Source organism: Physella acuta, unplaced genomic scaffold, assembly GCF_028476545.2.
Source record: "Physella acuta isolate Inbredline_101_S28 unplaced genomic scaffold, ASM2847654v3 ptg000281l, whole genome shotgun sequence".
Classification (NCBI taxonomy): Eukaryota; Metazoa; Mollusca; class Gastropoda; family Physidae; genus Physella; species Physella acuta.
In genome coordinates this window covers 739,419-759,431 of record NW_026731800.1, presented here as the reverse complement: position 1 = coordinate 759,431, position 20,013 = coordinate 739,419, and the positions used below count along the sequence as shown (strand labels likewise).

Sequence of the window (20,013 nt, the reverse complement as noted above, 5' to 3'; positions counted from 1 at the left end):
ATTATAGTTATTAAACAGAATTACATTTTTACACTGATGAATTTTCATTTCTATGTTGACCCTTTTAAATATGTATTATTCAAAGCTAATGTAGTAATTAAAAGTAGATACATTTATCCAGATTAATTATAGTTTCTAGTATTAATTCTTGTCTTTCTATTATCAAGCTAAATTTTCAATGTGATTATTTTTATTTTAACCATTGCCAAATTACTGGAATTTAATTGTCTACAAATTCCATGCATCAGAGGGTTTAATATAATTATTTTTGACCTGAGTGTAAAATTGAAAAATTTCTTTTTAGCATTCCATATTTAAATATTGAACATTATCACAGGCAAAGATTTATCTGTAATATTAGCCATGGAACAATTTAATATTTATTTGTTCCAATTATTAATGGTGCAATAAGATTTTTTTTCTTGTTGAAAGAATTTTGTTTGTCTTAGGTGCACAATAATATTTTTTTTGTACCAACAGAGTTTTTATTTCATTGTTGTTTACATGTGGGTTAGTTATGTTACATACTGTCGAACGGTGAATGGCCATAAACAAGTTGGCGATGTTTAGACATCTGTAAGTCAAGTTGCCTTTTAAACCAGAGGACCCATAGGGAAAGTGAAGTACCTGTTTCTGTGACCTCAAAATGTGAAAACAGTGTGGTCAGCACTATGCCCAGTCACCTTTACTTTCTATAAGCCAAGTACCCATCAGAGCTGGGTGGGCTCAGGGACATTCTGTGGACTTGATCTCAAAACTTTCAGGTAGCAGTCCTATGCTCTACCTTTCTATAGCAATCCACATATTTCTGTTGTGTAATTTTTGTAACTCTTCCCAAATTGGAACTTCTTTTACATGGTTTAAATATGATGATCCTTTAGCGAAACAAAGGGTAATGTTGAGTTAAGGCAACTCTTTGTTCATGACACTAATAAAATCCTCATTAGGCAAATTAATGCCCATTTTTACCCAAATTCTTTTTGTTTAACTCAGGTGACCTGTGACAATTCCAGTATTAGCAAATAATCAACAACTTCTCATTTTACACACCTTTTATTATTTACTTTTTTTTAATTACAAAATTGGAAGTAATTAAGTTTGAAAAAAATTCTGAAGAGGCACAAAAAGACTTCCAAAATGAATTTCCTTTTGTAACAAATTAGATTAAAATAAGATAAAAAATATTAGGCAGTTGAAAAAGTTAAAAGAAAAACGTGATCACATCAAAATGTAAGCAAGGCATTAAAACAACTGGAGACAAAGTTATTGCATAATCCCCTGACAAAAAAAAATCAAGCTGGCAATAACAAAAAAGACCCGGACTTTATATTGCACAGACAGCTTCATTCCAGTGGTCAATGTTAGTGTTAAGCTCAAGTGTAAAAAGTAAAAAGGCATTTGTAGTCTAGTTTTTAGAGCCAGGGACGGTTAGGTTATGGGTAAAGTTGAAAATGAATCATGAATGGATTAGAGTCAACACAATAATGATTTAAAGTAAGTCAGTGGTTTTAAGTGCAGTTTTGGAAGGATTTCTCATGTTTAACAGTAAGTATTTACCTTAAGACAATGTTACAAGCCCACTGTCTTGACATTAATATTATAATATAGTTCATTTTGTTTTGTTCATTTGCCCTTTTTGCCACTTTAGACTTATTACTTTGTTACTTATGCGTTGTTGATCATGTTAATTTTTTTCTTGAAATTTGGTTAATTTTAATGTTTGTTCATGTTTGTTAGTTCATGTCACTTTGTTCATGTTAGTTTATTCATGTTATTTTGTTCATGTTAGTTTATTCATGTTAGTTTGCTCATTTTACTTTGTTCATGTCACTTGGTCTGTGTCCATTGGTTCATGTGACATGGTCCACGTCAATAAGTCACAGTCATTGTCAACGTCCATGTGAACATCCCTTGGTTCATGCCTAGATGATTCGTGTCTATTGGTCCATGTCTATCAGTTCATGTTTACAGTAATGTATGAACTGTGAACACTATTTCATCCTGTAGCAAATTACAGAAATTACTGTAAGGCTCGACAACATGTCTACATCAACAAATAAATTGCAATAACACAGTAAGAGAAAGACTTTCAACCAAGGGCCAATATTAAAAATAAATTAACGGAGAATATTAATGAAACAAGATGCAATGAAAGAAAGTATGTAAAAATTCAAATTGTTCCTACACAATAACAGATCAAATCTTAAAAATCTTCTATACATAATTACAGAAACATTTCTAGATTCCTAATTTTAAAAGCAGTCACCAGCCTCTCTATTTACAAAGATTGTAAGGAGGGAGGTATGAATTAAATTAAGCCAACCATTTCTTTCACTAGTTCAATTTAGACATAAAACTAAACATAATGAAGCAAGTTACAATATAAAACTTGCATGAGACTAGAAATAATTGGAGTGTGAGATTAACTTTTGGCAATAGTTTATGATAGCTGGCTACTGATTTTTCTAAAAAAATATTTTAAATTCAGAGTATTATTTTAAAAAATAAATAACTTAAAAAAAAATACTTTTCATACCAAAAAGTCTGAGTATTTTCTAGTTAAGAAAAATATGAATTATCCTTAATTATGAATTTTGTATAATGATATGAATTAAGTCATTCATCTGAGAGATGAATGACTTAATTCATTATTCTTTGATAGACAATAGTCATTATCAATTAACTTGTATAAAATTGCCTGCCCTTCAGAGAAACACACATCAACACAAAGGTAGGATTTCAAAATATCATTAAAAAAATTCAAACACTAAATGGTTTGGTCCAAAGCTCTACATCAAATAAAAAAGTAGAACTACTGTTATTAGCAACAGTTTGTTACTAGAGTTAAGCAAAATATCTTCTAAAACATTGGATAAAAAAACTACTATTTAATATTAAAAGTAAACTTGACTGTGTATCTGGTCAGTAAATATTCCTAACAAAATGTTCTGAAATAACATTTTTGTCAAATGACTAGCTTAACTATATATGCCAGTAATATCATTATCAACATTGTAAACAAAGGTTTATTTTTTGAGTAGCTTCAAGAGTCATTTGTTGTATCTTCTGTGCCCTTGTCCTGGAGCAGCAGAGGGTTTCTACAAACAATCAGCGTCACCCTCTTGTCAGACTGGGAGAACAGTGGCACAGTCAGCCGGCAGTCAAAGTCTCTTGTCTTGACACGGTTCACCTGAGGCAGAGAACAGACACATCTCACCAGCTCCTGACTAGACTACGTAGCTTATAAGAATGTGATATTTAGTGTTTCTGTATTTTCTTAAGGATTTTGAATCTTTTTTAAATTTGTAAGGAAATAATTTGTTTTTCTAAACATCATGAAGAAAACAAATTGTCACCATAGAAATAAGCCGAGCAAACAAACCTAAGAAAATAAATAGGCAAAAAGAAAAATAAATAGCAAAATTTACCCAAAAAAAAAAGCTGTTAGTGAAATGTAACACTGTGGTCAAATGCCAAAGTGTATAACTGTTAAACTAGAAGTCTTGAGTTCAAATCCCAGACTAGAGTCCATTAGACATTCTGACTCTGCCCAGCTTTGATGGGTTTCTGGTTCATGTTAAGAAAATGAAATAAAGGCGGCTGACCACAATATCCCTTCATATGCCGAGGTCCCAGCAACTGGTGAACTAGCGTCTGACCACACTATCCCTTCATATGCCGAGGTCACAGCAACTGGTGAGCTATCTTCAACTTATTTTTTATGCTCACCTTTGAAAGTGGGATTTATAAGCATAAAGAAAACAAATTCCATACTCACTTGTAAGACTCTGTCTAGTTCCTTCAGCCCTGCCTTGTGGGCTACACTGCCTTCCCTTACCCCACTGATGTAGACACCTTTTTCATAGAGCCCATCAGACAAGGAGAAACCAAAATCTTCCGTCACACAAGTCTTCTCTAGCTTCACCCTCTGCAGCTGGATGGGTGCTGGGGTGTAGATGGTGTGAATGTGGCCAGATTTAGCAACTGGTTTTGGTGCAATTTTTGGCTTGGGTTTGATGGGGGGTGGTGGTCCTCGTGAGGTTTTACTGGCAGTCGCAGGTGGTTGGTCTGAGGTTTTGTTGACACTGGATGTGGTTTTACTGGCTGGGACTGGCGGGGGGTCATACCTTTTAGTGGTGACCGCTGTTATTTTACTGGCAGAATCTGTTTTGGCTGTATGGTCATTTTGTGACTTAGCAGATTGTTTGATCCTGTTTATTAAAGAATCACTTTTAGCTGGGAGTGGTGGGGGGCATCCATTTTCAGGAGCACTTCCATTTTTAGATGTATTTCCATTTTCATGTGCTCCTCCATTTTCAGAAGGACCAGACTCTATCAAATGATTTCGTTCCTTCAAGCTGAGACCAATCTGCTGTAACATTTCAGACTCACTGCCCATGTCGAAATCTTTCAATGTTTTCACCCATTCTTCCATGTCATCTTCATCCTTCTGCTCCCTTTTCAGGTCTGATGAGCTGTTCAATTTTTATTTAAATCATGTCAACACAATTTGCAACACTATCAAAGTTAACAAGCAAACAGACATTACTCTAGTAGATTGAAGAAATATTTGTAAGTATTACCTGCTGTGAGAGTCTCTGTCCCAATCTGAAGCGTTGTCCACTTTCTTGCAAGAATCTGAAAAAAGATATGCAATTACTCAGATTACAATTTATAAATCAGAGTTAAGTTTGAATGATATTCTAAGTGGGAAATTGAAAATAGGAATTCCGAAACAAAAACTAGTTATTTTATTGTACAGACAGGTCACAAGTAAATACTACAACAAGGTTGGCAACATCTTTTCTTAAAAAACAATGTTTTAGAAAGTATTTCTTCGAAACAATGGTTTGTAAGCTGCATTAAAAAAATATTTGAGATCTAAGGACTTGAAACTTCTTGAATACAACACTGTTCTGCCATTAAGGGTACTAAAAACATTGTAATTACACCAGCACTGACCTGTGGTCAAGAGTACTGAACACCTTGTAATTAAATCATCACTGACCTGTGAGGTTCTCATGTACAGACATGTCATGAACTGAGCTGCTCCAGGATGCCACAGCACTGTCTATGCTAGGGATTGCTGTGCTGCCCCAGTTGGCTTTCAGGCCAAACTGCAAAAGGAAATAAACTTAATAAAATAAACTTCTCATTGTGACAGTGATGGTGGGAGGTTGGGTGCATTGAAAAAGTTATGCTGAAGTTCTTGTACAGGTTACTATGACCCATCTGTACCAATGGATGTTTATGTGGTATCATTTACGGAGGTGGATGACGACACCTTCTTTTAGATACTGTTATTTCACCTAAGGTTCAGACAAAAAACATCCCAGTATCCTACAGTCTAGACCCCTTGCTAGTGATCCCCTATTGGGTAACATAGCAAAAAAAAACTATTTAAAGGTCACCAACTATGAACACATCTCTTATTCTCTAAAACACCTGCATTGTTGCTCTACAACTACACACATTTCTATGAAAATGCACAAAGACATTTTAGCATTAAGTTGGTCTGTTAGATGTGTTTTAAACTGATAATGTTAGATAGATAAACCAGTAAACCTATTCAAATGCTGGGTTTAAGGTCAAATATGTGATGTAAATTTAATTTAAGAAAGTAGTTCAAAATGTTCTTACCGGGTGCAGATAATGATGGCTGCTGTCTGAAAAACAGAAACAAAACTCAAATATTAGACTTATACAAAAGGAAATGTATATTTAGTAAAACTCTTTATCAAAAAACTTTATTTAAAAACTAGTTAACAGGGAAATTGTGTATTATTTTAATATTCTATACATTTTATATCTTTAAATAAAAAATCATGATTTAGATACATGATTGAAATTAATTAACTCAAAGTGTTTGTAATTGAAGGAGTCGATCTGTATACTGAAACAAGAGAGATGTGAGAATCAGCTACTTACCAATGCTGGGGTCAGGCCTAGCAATCTTAAGTGTCACCACATCACCAGCACTTTGTAGCATACGTATGGCTTCAGACAGAGGTTTGTTTTTAGTTGTGTCGCCACTGACAGCTAAAAGCCTGTCCCCAACATGAATGGCACCAGTTCTAAAATAAAATTTAAAAGTATTTTCAACTTAGAAAATGAGATAAAAATCAAAAGGTAGGCCTACTTATTTAACACCTGTGAGATTTAGCCTAATCCCTAACTACAACCCTGACCCTAGCCTTGTCCTTAACTACAACCATAACCCCAAGCTGTTCACTATTGATATATAAATATTACATGTCCTTTTAGCATTTTTTTTAAACTTATGAACATTTCAAAGTACAGAATCAAAAATTGGCCTATACACAACAAGGACAATAAATTTTAGAATGAAATTTAACAGACATTTTATATAGTTAATATATTATTTAATATATTATTAGTAACAAAACTGAGTAATAAAACTTTTATTAGATCAAAATAACTCTTCCTACAACAACTACTTATTATTAGCAATACATTTTGTAAACAGTTACAAAGCAAACAAAGCTAATAAAAAGATTTGAACAAATGAAAAGTATAATTGTACCTATCAGCCAATCCAAGGGGGGTAAGCTCAGATATAATGATAGGATCCAGGGGATCTTCAGTACCAGATATTGTGATGCCCAGAGGCCCACCAAACCTCTGGAGCTCCACTGTGTAGATAATGCAGCCTTCATGTCCCTCATCTGTCAACAGATTCATTCAATTCATCTTCCCCACAAGAATACGCTCACAAATATACATTTTAAATTTGTTTAATTTGCAGATGGCACTAGCAAAAGTTAAAAGTTTCCCTTTCAAACCTGACGGTCTATGGGGCAAGTGAAGTAGAGTTCACTTATTTCTGTGACCTCGGCATATGAAGAGATAGTGTGGTCAGCACTATGCCCAGCCGCCTTTACTTTCCCTAATGTGAGTTAGGTACCCATCAGAGTTGGGTGGACTCAGGGATGGTCTACTGACTTGTACCCGGATTCGAACTCGAAACTTACGGGTTAGCAGTCCAGCTCTCTACCGCTAGACCACTCCGTCCCACAGATGGCACTAGAGCTGTGATCAATTAACACAGAGCAATGATGTAAAAAAGTATTTCACAAACATTGCACTGAGAACAGGAGGGAAAATTGTCAACATAGTGTTCTGGAAGAGATCAATTGAGAAAGTGGTGTATGGGATGCTTAAGTAAAATGAGAATATCTGCTGATTAAGTTGGTCAATGTAAGTGATCTCAGCCCTATCTTCCCTTGAGAGGGTAAAGGAAAAAGCAAATGAAGATTAGAATGTGACACAACGCACCTGGGTCATCACGCCTTAATTTTAATTTCACAATATCATCAGGAAGTTCCAACAGATGCATGACATCATCGGGTGAGTAATTCTCAAGGCTGACATCGTTGATGGCCAGAAGTTTATCCCCAGGCTGGATGGAGCCAGTTCTGTGGGGGAGAAGGTAGAGAATGTCAAGACAGACCCTCACCTTGGTGGGACATAATGTGGACAGGTGCTCAAGTTAACTTACCTGTGAGCAACACTACCCCTCCTCACGTCAGATATGAACATCACATCTTTGTTACCTTGCTTGCTTGGAGTAGCTGAATGATCAGGTGAGTGAAAAAAAAATTGAACCTTATTAAAGTTTAAAAGAATTCATTTTAAAAGATTTATTATTAAAGCATTCAGCTAAAAAAATATACACAAACATAAATTAAGCATTAAACATTCTAATTTATGTCAGTTTTTGTCTATTTATTATTGCTCCTCAGTCAAGTTACTTTCAAATTAATTAACAATCAACATTTTTCTGTTTTAATGCCTAGTTGGTATCATCATGAATCAACAAAGAAAATTTCAGGCATCCAGCACCTCAGAACTTTAGCCCTCAAGTATTGTAGAGACTGTAACCCTCCCTCTCTTCTCCCCGAATATAACAACTTTTTATTAGATAACTCTGGTCTAGGGGGAAATATTTTCTTAGATTAACATAATTTGTCTGACTTAATTTCTACGAAAAAACATCTCACCATTAACAGTTATCCCAGTATCACCAGCTCTCTTGCCCAGCTTCACAAAGTATACACCTGAGCTGGGAGTCACAGAATCTGATGAAAAAAATAAAAGTCATTTCGTTTTAATATCAACTTACAAAATACTATGGAATACATTTCGTCATTTAGAAGAAATTAACTTGTGAGTTTAAAGACAATGTTTCAATATTTTGAACTTTTGGTCCTTTTGTTTCCTGGGAGAGCTACTTTAAAAATCTGATACCTATCCTTGGCCCTAACCATTGGAAAATGGTGATGAATCAGAGATAAACAAAGCTATAAAGAATACTGTAGTTCCATGACAAGTACGTAAAGTAGACAGTTGTACCTGTGACATCAAATTCAACAAGCAAGAGACATCTTGGTCGAGACTCCCGCAGCAGATGATTAACTTCCTCCAATGTGTGTCCTGTAGTTTCCACACCATTGATGGCCAGCACTCTGTCCCCCTCTTGCAAAACACCACATCTTAACAACAAATTTGGTTACAATTATTAAATGACTTGCTGTCTTATTAGTTTTTAAATTGGAGACTTGAAAAAACATTACACTAAAACTAAAAACATGCAACCATCTAGAAACTGCAAAACACCACATCTTAACAACAAATTTGGTTACAATTATTAAATGACTTGCTGTCTTACTCATTTTTAAGTTGGACTTGATAAACATTACACTAAAAAATATGTAACCATCTTCTAGATAAGTAGCTATTATCCAGAAACGTAGCTTGAAGTTTACTGTAAGTGTAATAATTGTAATAATTGATAAAATCGAAGAGTTTCTTACTTCTCTGCAGGGCTGCGAGGCTCAACAAATGTAATACTAGGTGGCTGGGACAGTGGAGCTGTTGCGAAAACACCACCCTTGAGGGTCAGGCCCAGACCCTTGTGGTTGGCAAAGAGAATGACTTCCAGGCTCTCACTGTGGCAAACTTGGTTGGTGGCACTCAAAACTGACGCACATGATGATGCAATGGACACTGTGGACAGTTCAATTTCATTTTAATTTTTTCTTGTCGGAGTTTGTGAAAAATATATTTTATGGGCACAGAGGATAGTTTAATTTTTTATTTTTTTCTTCTCAGAAATTGTAAAAAATATATTTAGTGATGCAATTGGCACAAGGGATGGTTGACATTTGTTTTAATATATATTCTTAAAAATTGCGAAAATGTCAGTTATTTTATTAGTTTTTTAGTATAGTATTAGCATAGCTTTTGAATTATGCAAAAATAATATTAGATCAATAATTACTGCACAAACAAGGTTAAGAATGTTGATTTTTAATACTGTGAAACACTTACTGCAGGAAGCGGCCCTACGCTGATGTGGATTCCTCCACAGGTTTGTTTTTCTCATGTTTAATGTGCCAAACTGCGACACCCCCACAGAGGAGCTGTCTGTAAAGTTCTTAAAGTAGCCTCCAGTGTGGTCAGCGTAGCCCCCTATTGTGCTGCTTTTGTTGCGCATAACATTGTAGGGGATGTTGCAGTAGGCTGAGGGCAGGGCATGCGCAGAGAGGGATGACGACAGGGCTGGGAAATCAACAAGTTAGTGTCAACATAAACTTAGACACAAGGTCCAGGTGTGGGTCCAACTATGTGTAGTACAGTGAAGGGCAAGTAAAAAATGCATGCACCTTTATAGCTTGTACTAACATGAATTTTACTCAATGCTAGAATATTAAACTTAAAAGTCATGTAACACAAACTAGTTTATAAAACAGGAAAATAATTTTTTTTGAAAGATTTTTCATTATGCAATTAGTGGTTTCATTTTAAACATTAGTTCTCTATATAACTTAAAAACCTGAGACAAATAGTACAGTAAGTGAAGTGAGTGCCAATGATACTACATTTGGTTGATTTGCCAATAAGAAATGTATTATTACTTAAACATGCAGGGTTGTATATCTAAAAGTTAAATTCCCCTTTTGGACCTAACAATCTATAGGGCAGATGAAATACAGTTTATCTGTTTCTTGACCACAGCATATGAAGAGTGACAGTAGTCAGCTGCTTTATATCTAAGTTCAATGTCAAATATTTTACTGAAACATATATCTAGCCTATTATCTTAAATCTAAGCAATTACCATATTAAAAACGAAACTTACAGTTCTTCTTAAGATTATTCTGATGAATGGAATTCTCCAGTAATGAAGATGGTAAAATTTCAAAGTGAATGACATTCTCTGTGCCAGACTTGAGTCTCTGGCTGGCCTCAGCTTCAGACATAGACTCTACGCCATCTATTGCCATGATAAGGTCCCCGGGGTGTAACACACCTGACCTGAAACACAGTCAAGTAGGTGTCAACTTGCATACAATTAAATGGATGGTAAACTATGAGCAACCTACTAGATGTTCAACCATAATCAACAAGCTAGATGTTCAACCATAAACAACAAGCTAGATGTTCAATTATAAACAACCAATTAGATATTCAACCATATACATATATTTACCCATATAAAATCAACTAACAATCAACTAAATACACACCCACAAACAATCAACTCCACTGTAAACCACATACAATAAAGATTACCAAAGATATATTAAAGACCGCCATATCGTAAGCAAAGAAAGAAGGCATACACAAAAATGTCTTACCTGTCAGCAATACTCATCAGCGAGACATGGTCAATGTTTAAGCATGGTTTTCCCTCATGCTTGGCCTCTGACAGAGTTATCCCTATAGCTACCCCTGGTGGTCTTTCAACCTTGACCATGACTGGACCAGTAGCCTTCTCTACTTCATCTGCAAGTTTTCATTCAAAGATTTTTTCATCAGGCAGTTGTTTTTCAAAAACAATGTCTACACAAATCAGTTTACAACAAATACTGGTGACTTTTATAAAGACTATACTATTACCATCCGACTGCAACAATGAATGAATGGCCACAAACAATAGCTACATAATTAAAGAAGTAAAAAATTAAAGTTGATCAATAGCCAGTTAAGCATACTACTGTCAAAATACCAAAAGTGCTGAAATCAGCTAATAGTGTTAAAATCATTTAGTATCAAATATAAGATGCTTTGAATTTTATTTGTTATTGCTGAAATTCAATTAATTTAAAATGTAATTACACATTACACATATTTGTTTAGTTGAACTTGAAAAAAATAATACAGAAGAATTAAGAAATTGTAAGACTTCTTTTAACTAGTATGATCTGATTCAATACCCACTCAAGATGAACTTACCAACAATAGCCACATCATACGAGACAGTGAACGATGCAGATGATTCACACTGTGACAAGATCCCCTACTAAAGATGAACTTACCAACAATAGCCACATCATACGAGACAGTGAACGATGCAGATGATTCACACTGTGACAAGATCCCCTACTAAAGATGAACTTACCAACAATAGCCACATCATATGAGACAGTGAACGATGCAGATGATTCACACTGTGACAAGATCCCCATGATGTCTTGAAGGCTATGATGATTAAGTTTGTACCCATTGATGGCATTGATTCGATCTCCGACTCGGATACTTCCCTCCCTTGAGTGATTAAAAATGTTAGTATAAAAGTTGTGTAACTTGTCAAAAAATGTTTAGCTTGTCATAAATGTTACACTTGTCAAATCCCACAAGTACATTGACTGTTTAAAAACTAAATCCTAAATTGGAGTGGTCATGATGACCAAATGTCAGTTCACATAGTTGTGTTTACAACTGAGCTAACAAAAAATAAATCTTTCAAAATGTTTACAAGTCAACTCATCTTTACAAAACAGCTTAATCAGTTAGCTGACAAACTTATCCAGATGCCAACAAATTAACTGATTAACCTATCCACATATTTACTAGTTAACTAACAAACCTATCCATGTATTAACAAATTGACTGACCAACCTATGCACACATTAACACATTGACTGACTAACATATCCACAAATCAACAACTGGACTGACCATCCTATCCACGTATCAACAAATTGACTGACCAGCCTATGCACATGCCAAAAAAATTAACTGACCAACCTATAAATTGACTGACCAAAGTATCTACATATTAACAAATTGACTGACCAACCTATAAATTGACTGACCAAAGTATCTACATATTAACATATTGACTGACCAACCTATAAATTGACTGACCAAAGTATCTACATATTAACATATTGACTGACCAACCTATCCTCATGTTTACCTGTCAGCTGGCCCACCATGTCTAATAACAACAACTGTGATTGGGTATGTTCGTTTGGCGTCCACCATTCCACCACGGAGAATCATCCCAAATCCAGAAACTTCTTTTTCTAAAATGACTTCATGAACTTGACTATAAACATTTGAAAGGCCTGAACCTATTTAAAAAATTACACATCAATTTGAACAATTACTTATACATAGTTCAATTTCTTCAAATTTAAATGTATATACAGTACAGACACATTTTCAAAAATATGCAGAGTATACACATAACACACGACTATAAGCTTCAAATTATAAATTGAAGGCTAAACTTTTAAGTGTAAACTAATCCTATAACTATAACATTGCAAAGACAACTGTGGACAAAAAAATTAGATTTTTATAAACACTGCATTGTTAAGATTTAAATACCTGAATCAGGTATTTCATAGTCTATCTCAAGCGTCACAGTGGACCCAGCATTTTTAAGTAGATTGGTGATCTCCTCATGTCGCAGATTTGCAGTTCTGATGTCATTGATAGAAATAATTTGGTCGCCAACTCTAAGTGCATCACATCTGAAACAGGAGAGGAGAGGCTAATGATTATGAAAACAAGAAAACAAACTTGGAAATAACAGTATCTTGCTAGGTAAAAAATATATATTACAATTTATTTTTTTTAAACTGCATTTGTCCAATCTTATTCCAATTGCAATATTCAACATATAGGGCCATTTACAAACAAAGACATAGTTTACAGATCATAACTAGTAAAAATATTTTTAATGAAATATATAAGCCTCCAATGTTAGAAATGTGAGAATTAAAGTAGTCACATGGCATTGGTAACTACTTGAGGCTGATAATTAGCTTACAATTTCTGGGTTTAAATTTGTATCATAATATAACAAACTTACCTGTCTGCAACACTTCCTGGACGTAAATTAGAGACATGACAACGATGAGCTTTGTCTGCACCACCTATAATTGTAATTATGTGAGAAAATTGGTCTTTATTTAAAAATACAATTAGCACCTACAATGTTAATCAGAAGCCATAAAAGATATGTATAAATTTCACACAACTAGACCTTACCTCTGGTTTAGCCTTTTTAAATTTTTTATTTAGCTTTAACTATTCCCTTATCAAAAAAACTATTTTAAAATTGTTCAGTATCTCATTGGTCTAGATTCCACTGAATAACCCTGTCCATATGCTTTAGATATTACTCCAGAAACACTTTATATCTAGATTATCAATAATAACAGCCAACCAGTGTAAGATTTACTTTCATTAACAAAAGAAAAGACATACCTGAAATTGTTAATCCTAGTCCACATCCTTCTCTTTTCTGTAGTTCAACCAAAATACTTCCTTTGCGGTCAGCTGGAATGAAAATAATTTCATCACTTAGGTCTTTTTAATTTATTTACAACTGCTAACCCAAAAGTCTTGAGTTCAGATCCTGAGGTCAAGTCAGTAGGATGACTCAGAGTCCACTCAGCTCTGATGGGTACCTGAATCATGTCAGGGAAACTAAGGCATTGGGGTGTAGTGCTGACCACACACTCTTGTATGCTCAGGTTACTGAAACAGATGAACTCTACTTCATCTGCTCCATGCGTCTTGGGCACAAACAAGAAAAGATTATGTTGAAATTAATTATTTAATAAATATAAAACATTACTTGAGAAACACTTCAAATTTATGCATGTTTAAAAAAAATGTCTCATAATGCTAATCTTATCACTTACGATTAATGTCTTGATTGGAGTTGTCTGCCTTTGGAACAATGCTGTAGTGTGGCGCATCTAAAACAAGATTAATCATGTGTAAATTAAACAAATGAAACATCAATTTCATCTACATAATAAACTCTGGTCCTAATCGCTGGCCCTAACCAGCTAAAACATCTCATGATACTGGATTTCCTGTCTGCATTTGTATATAATCCACAAGAATTATTTTATTGTACAACTTCAAATCTGGATGGAGGGTTTGTTTTAGTTAAAGACATTCAATAGATCTATATATAATGTTTTATTTATGAAAAAAAAAAACAGAACTCACCATTGTAAATAGACCCCCTCAGACAATTGGGTCTCCAACTGGGCATGGCATCTATTCACTCAAAAGAAATCTGCAGTACTTCAACTATTTCAGTTACAACACTGTTGAAGATTCACAGGTTTTGTTGGTCATTGCGTTACCATATCACATTGTGAATTCATCTTTTTCTTTTCAAATTTTTTCAGCCATTAGGTGCACACCTGAGAACAACACAAATAAAAAAACTTTAACTTTTACATTTTGTTTGTCATAGTTGCCAAGGTTACTTAGGTAATCATCTATATAAGGAGATTAGCTGATTATTGCCGATTATTCAAAACAACAATTTTCTATCCTCAAACATTTCTTACACAATCTTAGGTTATTAAGTTAAAGATAAACTCGTTAGCTAAAAACTCAGTACATTTGAAGTCAAGCTATGGATATTGAGTAAGATGTATTAAAAGGGTCTTGATAATATTTACTATGATTGAGGAATTCCAGGAACTAGATCTAACTGAAATGTAAATCTTAATAAATCAGTTTTTTAATGACTCACAACAACGACTCTGACCACCACATTCCCATTGGTGTTGTTGCTTTTAAAAACTTATATATTATATATAGATCTATTATAATTTATATATTAGGCCTATTATTTACTATTATTTAGATCTACTATCTACTACATACTAGATTCGTCTAGATCTAATCTAATAAATATTAAATATAGAATCTAGATCTAGATCTAATTGTAAAACTGTAGGCCTAATAGATCTAGTAATAGTAAAAATATTAAATAGATTTAGAATTAGATCTCTAGATTCTAGACTCTGGAAGATATTGATAGTGAGTGATAGATCTAGATCTAGATCTTAGTAATTTTTAGTATAGTTATTCTTAGTCATGCAAACATCCTACTACAGTAGATCTAGAATCTACATTTAAATTGTAGGCCGAGGACTCAGATGTCAACACCGGCGCTTGGCCACTTACACGATACATAAACATAGTCCAGTCCTAGAGCGAGAGGTCTAATGCTAAACTCTGGATTTCTAGCCTACATGCAGCACATTACTGACTTGAAAAGTGAGAGCTGCTATCTAATCACACAAACACACACACACATTGCAGCGAGCTGTGTTTCTGTTTGACGTTTGTTGTTTCGTTTTCTTTTAGTTTTTATGTTTAGCATATAGATCTATACTCAGATTTTAAAGCAAATTTTATTTTCTACATGTCTGTTCGATTTTTTTATTAATACATATGTTTGTCGACAGAACTCATGTTTTGTTTTGTTTTGGTTTTTTTTTTTAATTTAGGCCTATCACAAAGAATTTTGACAACTCACAGCCGCCACGCCCTGGCTTGCAGCAACGCAGGTGACCTACTCTAGTCGTAGCAGCTGTTTTTTTTTTTTTTTGGGGGGGGGGGAGAGAAAATGCAAGGCTAGAATACAAGTCTAAATCCGATTTAGATTGAGAATATGGTTGAGTATGTCGTCCAGCAGGGCTAGCATAGGCCTAAATTATATTTTTACTGAGTTAGGCCTAGATCTAGAACTCGATCTGGCTATGAGAAATTTTAAAATGTGGCCTTCGCCAATATTCAAGAATTACATTAGCCTAATGTGAAATTTATAAATCGGCCAATATATAAAAATGAAAGTAGATCTATTTTTTTGTGTGTTTATCTTCTATACATCACTACACCTTTCATCCGATCAACATGAAACTTCGTGAATTTGTGGAGAATACTCCTTGGAAAGTTTCTGCAACGGCACGGCACCCCGGCAGTATGGTGCAGCTTGGCGCCCAGTTTCCCAGCAGCTATTTTATTATTGGCACCTGGAATCCGCTGTTTAGGCGTCCTGCATATGGGGTCAAGAGTACTAATTGATTCAACTGTCGAACTGTCGTATGACCCGGTGCGCCATGGGACACACTACGACGTTCGTTGCAAAGAGCACCATACACTATGGCTACGGTAGGCTACGAGAGAATACCTCGTCGACGCCTCTGACACCTGGGCGGTTGCTGAGGTCTGTTCTACCTCTCTGTTGCGTAGGTAGGGTGATTAACGTACACTCACGGCTTTCATACAGCTCGCCCTGTGGCGTCTGGGCGGAAGAGTGGACAAATCCGCGGCCACAACAACTTACATGACTTGATTTAACATGCCCCTCTATATCAGAAGTAATGTGCAACCATTTCAGACCTGGCGATGTAGCCAATAAGATTGATGTGTAAACTCTTACTTAATACTTTTGACTACATGTGGGGCATAAGGTAGCCAAATAATGCGCGCCAAGCCTCCCTGTTCTGGCCGAGCCACCAGAGTTCTGCCACACTTTCTTCTATTTGTCTTCACGTTCTAAATGGGTTTCCCCACTGTCGCTTTCCATGTGGAGTCCATTCTAGTAGCATGTAACTATGTATATGAGTGTTTCTTTTTTCTTTTTTTAAAACCTTCGCAAGGCAAGACCCAAATATTCTACCTTCTTAATTGCTCTTATTTCACTCACAACATCGTTTAGTTCGGTCGTCCTTATTTCTCAACTTGATATTCGACATTCCCACTCACTTTTCAGAATGCGTTGAAGGGATCGTCTATTCCTTATAGAAACTTCTACGGCAGCTTTCTGTCTTCTTGTTGTATTTCTGCGTTTCTGCAGAACTGAACATGTTTTTGACTAAGATCTAAATATCTCCACATTAGATCTTCGCTGCAGGGAAGATGATCCCTTGTTTTTTTTCCGGGCTTGTTGAAGGTATGAGCTGCCATAGCTATTCTTGTAGCTATTTCTTTTTCGTTGCTCCATTAGCTGAAATGTGGCTGCCAAGGCATTTCAAGTCTTCGACCTCTTCCACTCCATTAGCGCATGTCTTTACTGTACTTTTAGTTGTCATTTTTTTTTTACCTTTAGCCGCTTTGTTTAAACGAGTTGATTACATATAATCAATAATCAGGGTTTCATTCAGACATTTTTCTCCTGTGTGAGGGGAGAGGGAGGACATATATATATATATATATATATATATATATATATATATATATATATATATATATATATATATATATATATATATATATGGTTGAACTGTTGAAATTTGTCTTGAGGATTATTGCATTGGCATCTTGGGCACGTCAGTGATTTGATTCGTCTTAGACACCAAGTAGTAGCACCTTTTTTTGAAAAAGTAATGTGATGAGTAGTTACCATTTCCAATAAAGAGAGTCTTTTCAAATTCGTCTGTCGTTTTTAATACAATGCCCATGGATAAATCCAGGTTACTTATTTAGGCCAGCAGTGTTGCAGGTAGAGTGTTTGGGGGAAGGGACGTGTAGAACATCTCCCATTGGACCTCCAATATTATAGGTGTTTTATTTTATAGCCTATATATTGGTGACGGTGAGCTTGTGTCGCTTTACACTGTAAATCTCAGTGGTCTTTTCCTGGGTTAATCGTTTTTTACATACTTTTACTTAGTTCACTGCAATCCAGAGGCGTAGCGACCCTTCCCGGCGCCCGGGGACAAACTTTTCGATTTGCACCCCCCTCCCTCGAGATTTTGATTTGCACCCCCCCCCCCCTCAAACTTTCGATTTGCACCCCCCCCCCCTTGAGATTTTGATTTGCACCCCCCCTCAAACTTTCGATTTGTACCCCCCTCAACCTTTCTATTTACTTTTCCAACCCATTTTGGCGCCCCCTAAGGTCGGCGCCCGGGGACATATTTCCCCCCCCCCCCCCCCGCCCCCCCCCCCCTCGCTACGCTACTGCTGCAATCAATGTCTGTTTCTGAACAATTTTAAACGCAGTGATTTCGTTACACGTTGATCAACATTTGTCTCCGATGACAATGCAAGAATAGCAAATTTTATAATTTAATTAGATGTTTCATTAGTCGTTAAAAATTGATTTAAAGATTACAATAATACAAGAGGAGATAACAAGATTAAGTACTAGCGATCGCTCGATCAGATGGCCGTTGAGGTTGAACTGTTTGTTACGGCTAATTGATTTTTTTCTCTCCTGTGACCACTAACCAGCAAGTGGACAGATAACCAGATAACTGTGTTTTGGAGATAACAGGCTACTATCTATAGGGTTTTACCGCAAATATTTTTAGTCAACGTCATTTCTTGGGTCGTCCATAAATGATGTTACACTCGTAGGGGGTCAAGGGGGTCCGTAATTTTGTGAAGGTGTGTGATGATGAGGAGGGGGGGGGGGGGGTTCAAATTGTGTGACGTCACACTTTGGCATTATAAAAATGCAATGTTAGAAAACGAGTTTTAGTCGTTCTTTCGCGTTTTAAAAAACGGTTTTAATAAATTGTAATAGGAATTGATTAAAATACTCTATGTTGACAGAGTTCAGACAAGATTTTGGAAAAATATTGATGTTTTAAGAAAAATTCAACTGCAATTTTGAGGGGGGGGGGGGCTTTAGGCTAAGGTGTGACGTCATTTTAGGTAGGGGGTCTAGTTTTTTGGTACGATGTGTGACGGAGGATAGGTAAAAATCGTTAAAAAAGCGTGACGTCATTTATGGATTACTCTCTAAAGAAAAATAACCATTTATAATAACAAGCTTTTAAATGAACGGAAATAAAGAGAACAAAACGAAATGTCTTGCTTTATTAAAGTATTTTAACTGCTGTAATTACTCTTACATATTTTTAGCGAGAAAAGCTTTTATCAATAAAATTAAAGGAAGCAAGTTTGTTTTGTGGATTTTGTATAGTAAACATACACTTTTACAAGTGTCCGCTCCCCCCCCCCCCCCCCCCGAAAATTTCAAGTACACCCCCCCCCCCCCCCCCCCGGAGAAAAATGTCTCAAAGAAACACTGTTTGTTAGTGCATTTAATTTAAAGCTTATGAGTAAAATGTTTTTTTCTTTCTTTTTTTTTAAATTAAAAAAAAAAGGCCTTGAATAATCTTTGGTCGTATCCGAGTTAGAAAAGATACGTTGGACATTAAAAAAAATAACAACAATAAAGAGAACCCATAGTGATCTGCAAACACAACTGCTAGTTATATTCAAAGGGTAGTAACTCTAAATTTATTATTTTCCTACTAATCAACATTATCGTTGCAGTCAAACAAAATTAATTTTTTTTTAACATTATGATCAGATTATTATTCATTGATTGTCTTAGATTTTTAAAGTCAACTTTTATTAAAAACACTAGGTAGTCCCATGGCACATAGCGCTAGCTAGATCTACTAGATCTAACTAAATCTAGATCTAGATCTCGTTAAATAAATAAATAAATACTAGCCAAGTATGAAGTAAGTACTACTAACTCGTCTAACTAGTAACTACAGTACAGTGACAGTGGATTAGTCGTCTTAGTCATTTTAGTCTAAGTCTTCTTACTAGATCTAGTTCTTAGTCTACTTGACTTACTACTACTACTAGTACTAGAATTCTAGATCTACTTCTTAATTTGGCCTTATAATTAATTAATAATAATTATTAATAATTATTACTTTCACTTTACTAAAACTGAGCTATTTAGTAACTATTTACTATTTAATTTAATAATTTTATGAATTTTATGTCAACGCAATATTTCTTTAATCATGATATTTGTTGGAGCCATGATTCCACACTAATGACTAAGTCTAGATCCCAGATGCCCTAAGCCCTAGGCTAGGACATGCTGTATGAAAGGGGCATCGCAGAGTGCTCTTGGGCGTTATTGGCTACATTATTGTAGGGGGGCGGGGTTCGACTACA

At 35.2% G+C, this 20,013-nt stretch overlaps 1 protein-coding gene across 2 annotated transcripts; it reads right to left on the bottom strand.

The window, feature by feature from the left end:
* Positions 1–1,043: 1,043 nt before the first annotated feature.
* Positions 1,044–15,347, bottom strand: LOC131939483 (glutamate receptor-interacting protein 2). 2 transcript variants are annotated; one of them, XM_059297807.1, is made up of 23 exons: positions 15,259–15,347; positions 14,284–14,483; positions 13,968–14,024; positions 13,528–13,599; positions 13,130–13,193; positions 12,643–12,788; positions 12,227–12,383; positions 11,426–11,571; positions 10,662–10,809; positions 10,163–10,338; positions 9,352–9,582; positions 8,835–9,027; positions 8,374–8,513; positions 8,022–8,099; positions 7,520–7,592; positions 7,297–7,436; positions 6,545–6,686; positions 5,929–6,074; positions 5,641–5,666; positions 5,009–5,117; positions 4,584–4,638; positions 3,779–4,475; positions 1,044–3,190 (listed from the first exon to the last, which is right to left on the bottom strand). In XM_059297807.1, exons 2-23 carry the CDS (start codon positions 14,327–14,329, stop codon positions 3,044–3,046), a joined length of 3,189 nt encoding a protein of 1,062 aa, XP_059153790.1. In that variant the 5' UTR covers positions 14,330–14,483; positions 15,259–15,347; the 3' UTR covers positions 1,044–3,043. The 2 variants fall into 2 exon arrangements, with proteins under 2 accessions (XP_059153790.1, XP_059153791.1); XM_059297808.1 differs by having other exon boundaries at positions 15,266–15,347.
* Between the last annotated feature and the right edge of the window lie 4,666 nt (positions 15,348–20,013).

What these genes read in the sequence shown, in the direction of transcription:
- LOC131939483 (XM_059297807.1), bottom strand. Translation starts at nt 14,329, where the DNA reads ATGCCCAGTTGGAGACCCAATTGTCTGAGGGGGTCTATTTACAATG. An exon ending in ACTAGGATTAACAATTTCAG is followed by an intron (nt 13,194 to 13,527) that starts GTATGTCTTTTC and finishes TTACAATTATAG; the next exon opens with GTGGTGCAGACAAAGCTCAT. An exon ending in TACTGGGATAACTGTTAATG is followed by an intron (nt 7,593 to 8,021) that starts GTGAGATGTTTT and finishes CTGATCATTCAG; the next exon opens with CTACTCCAAGCAAGCAAGGT.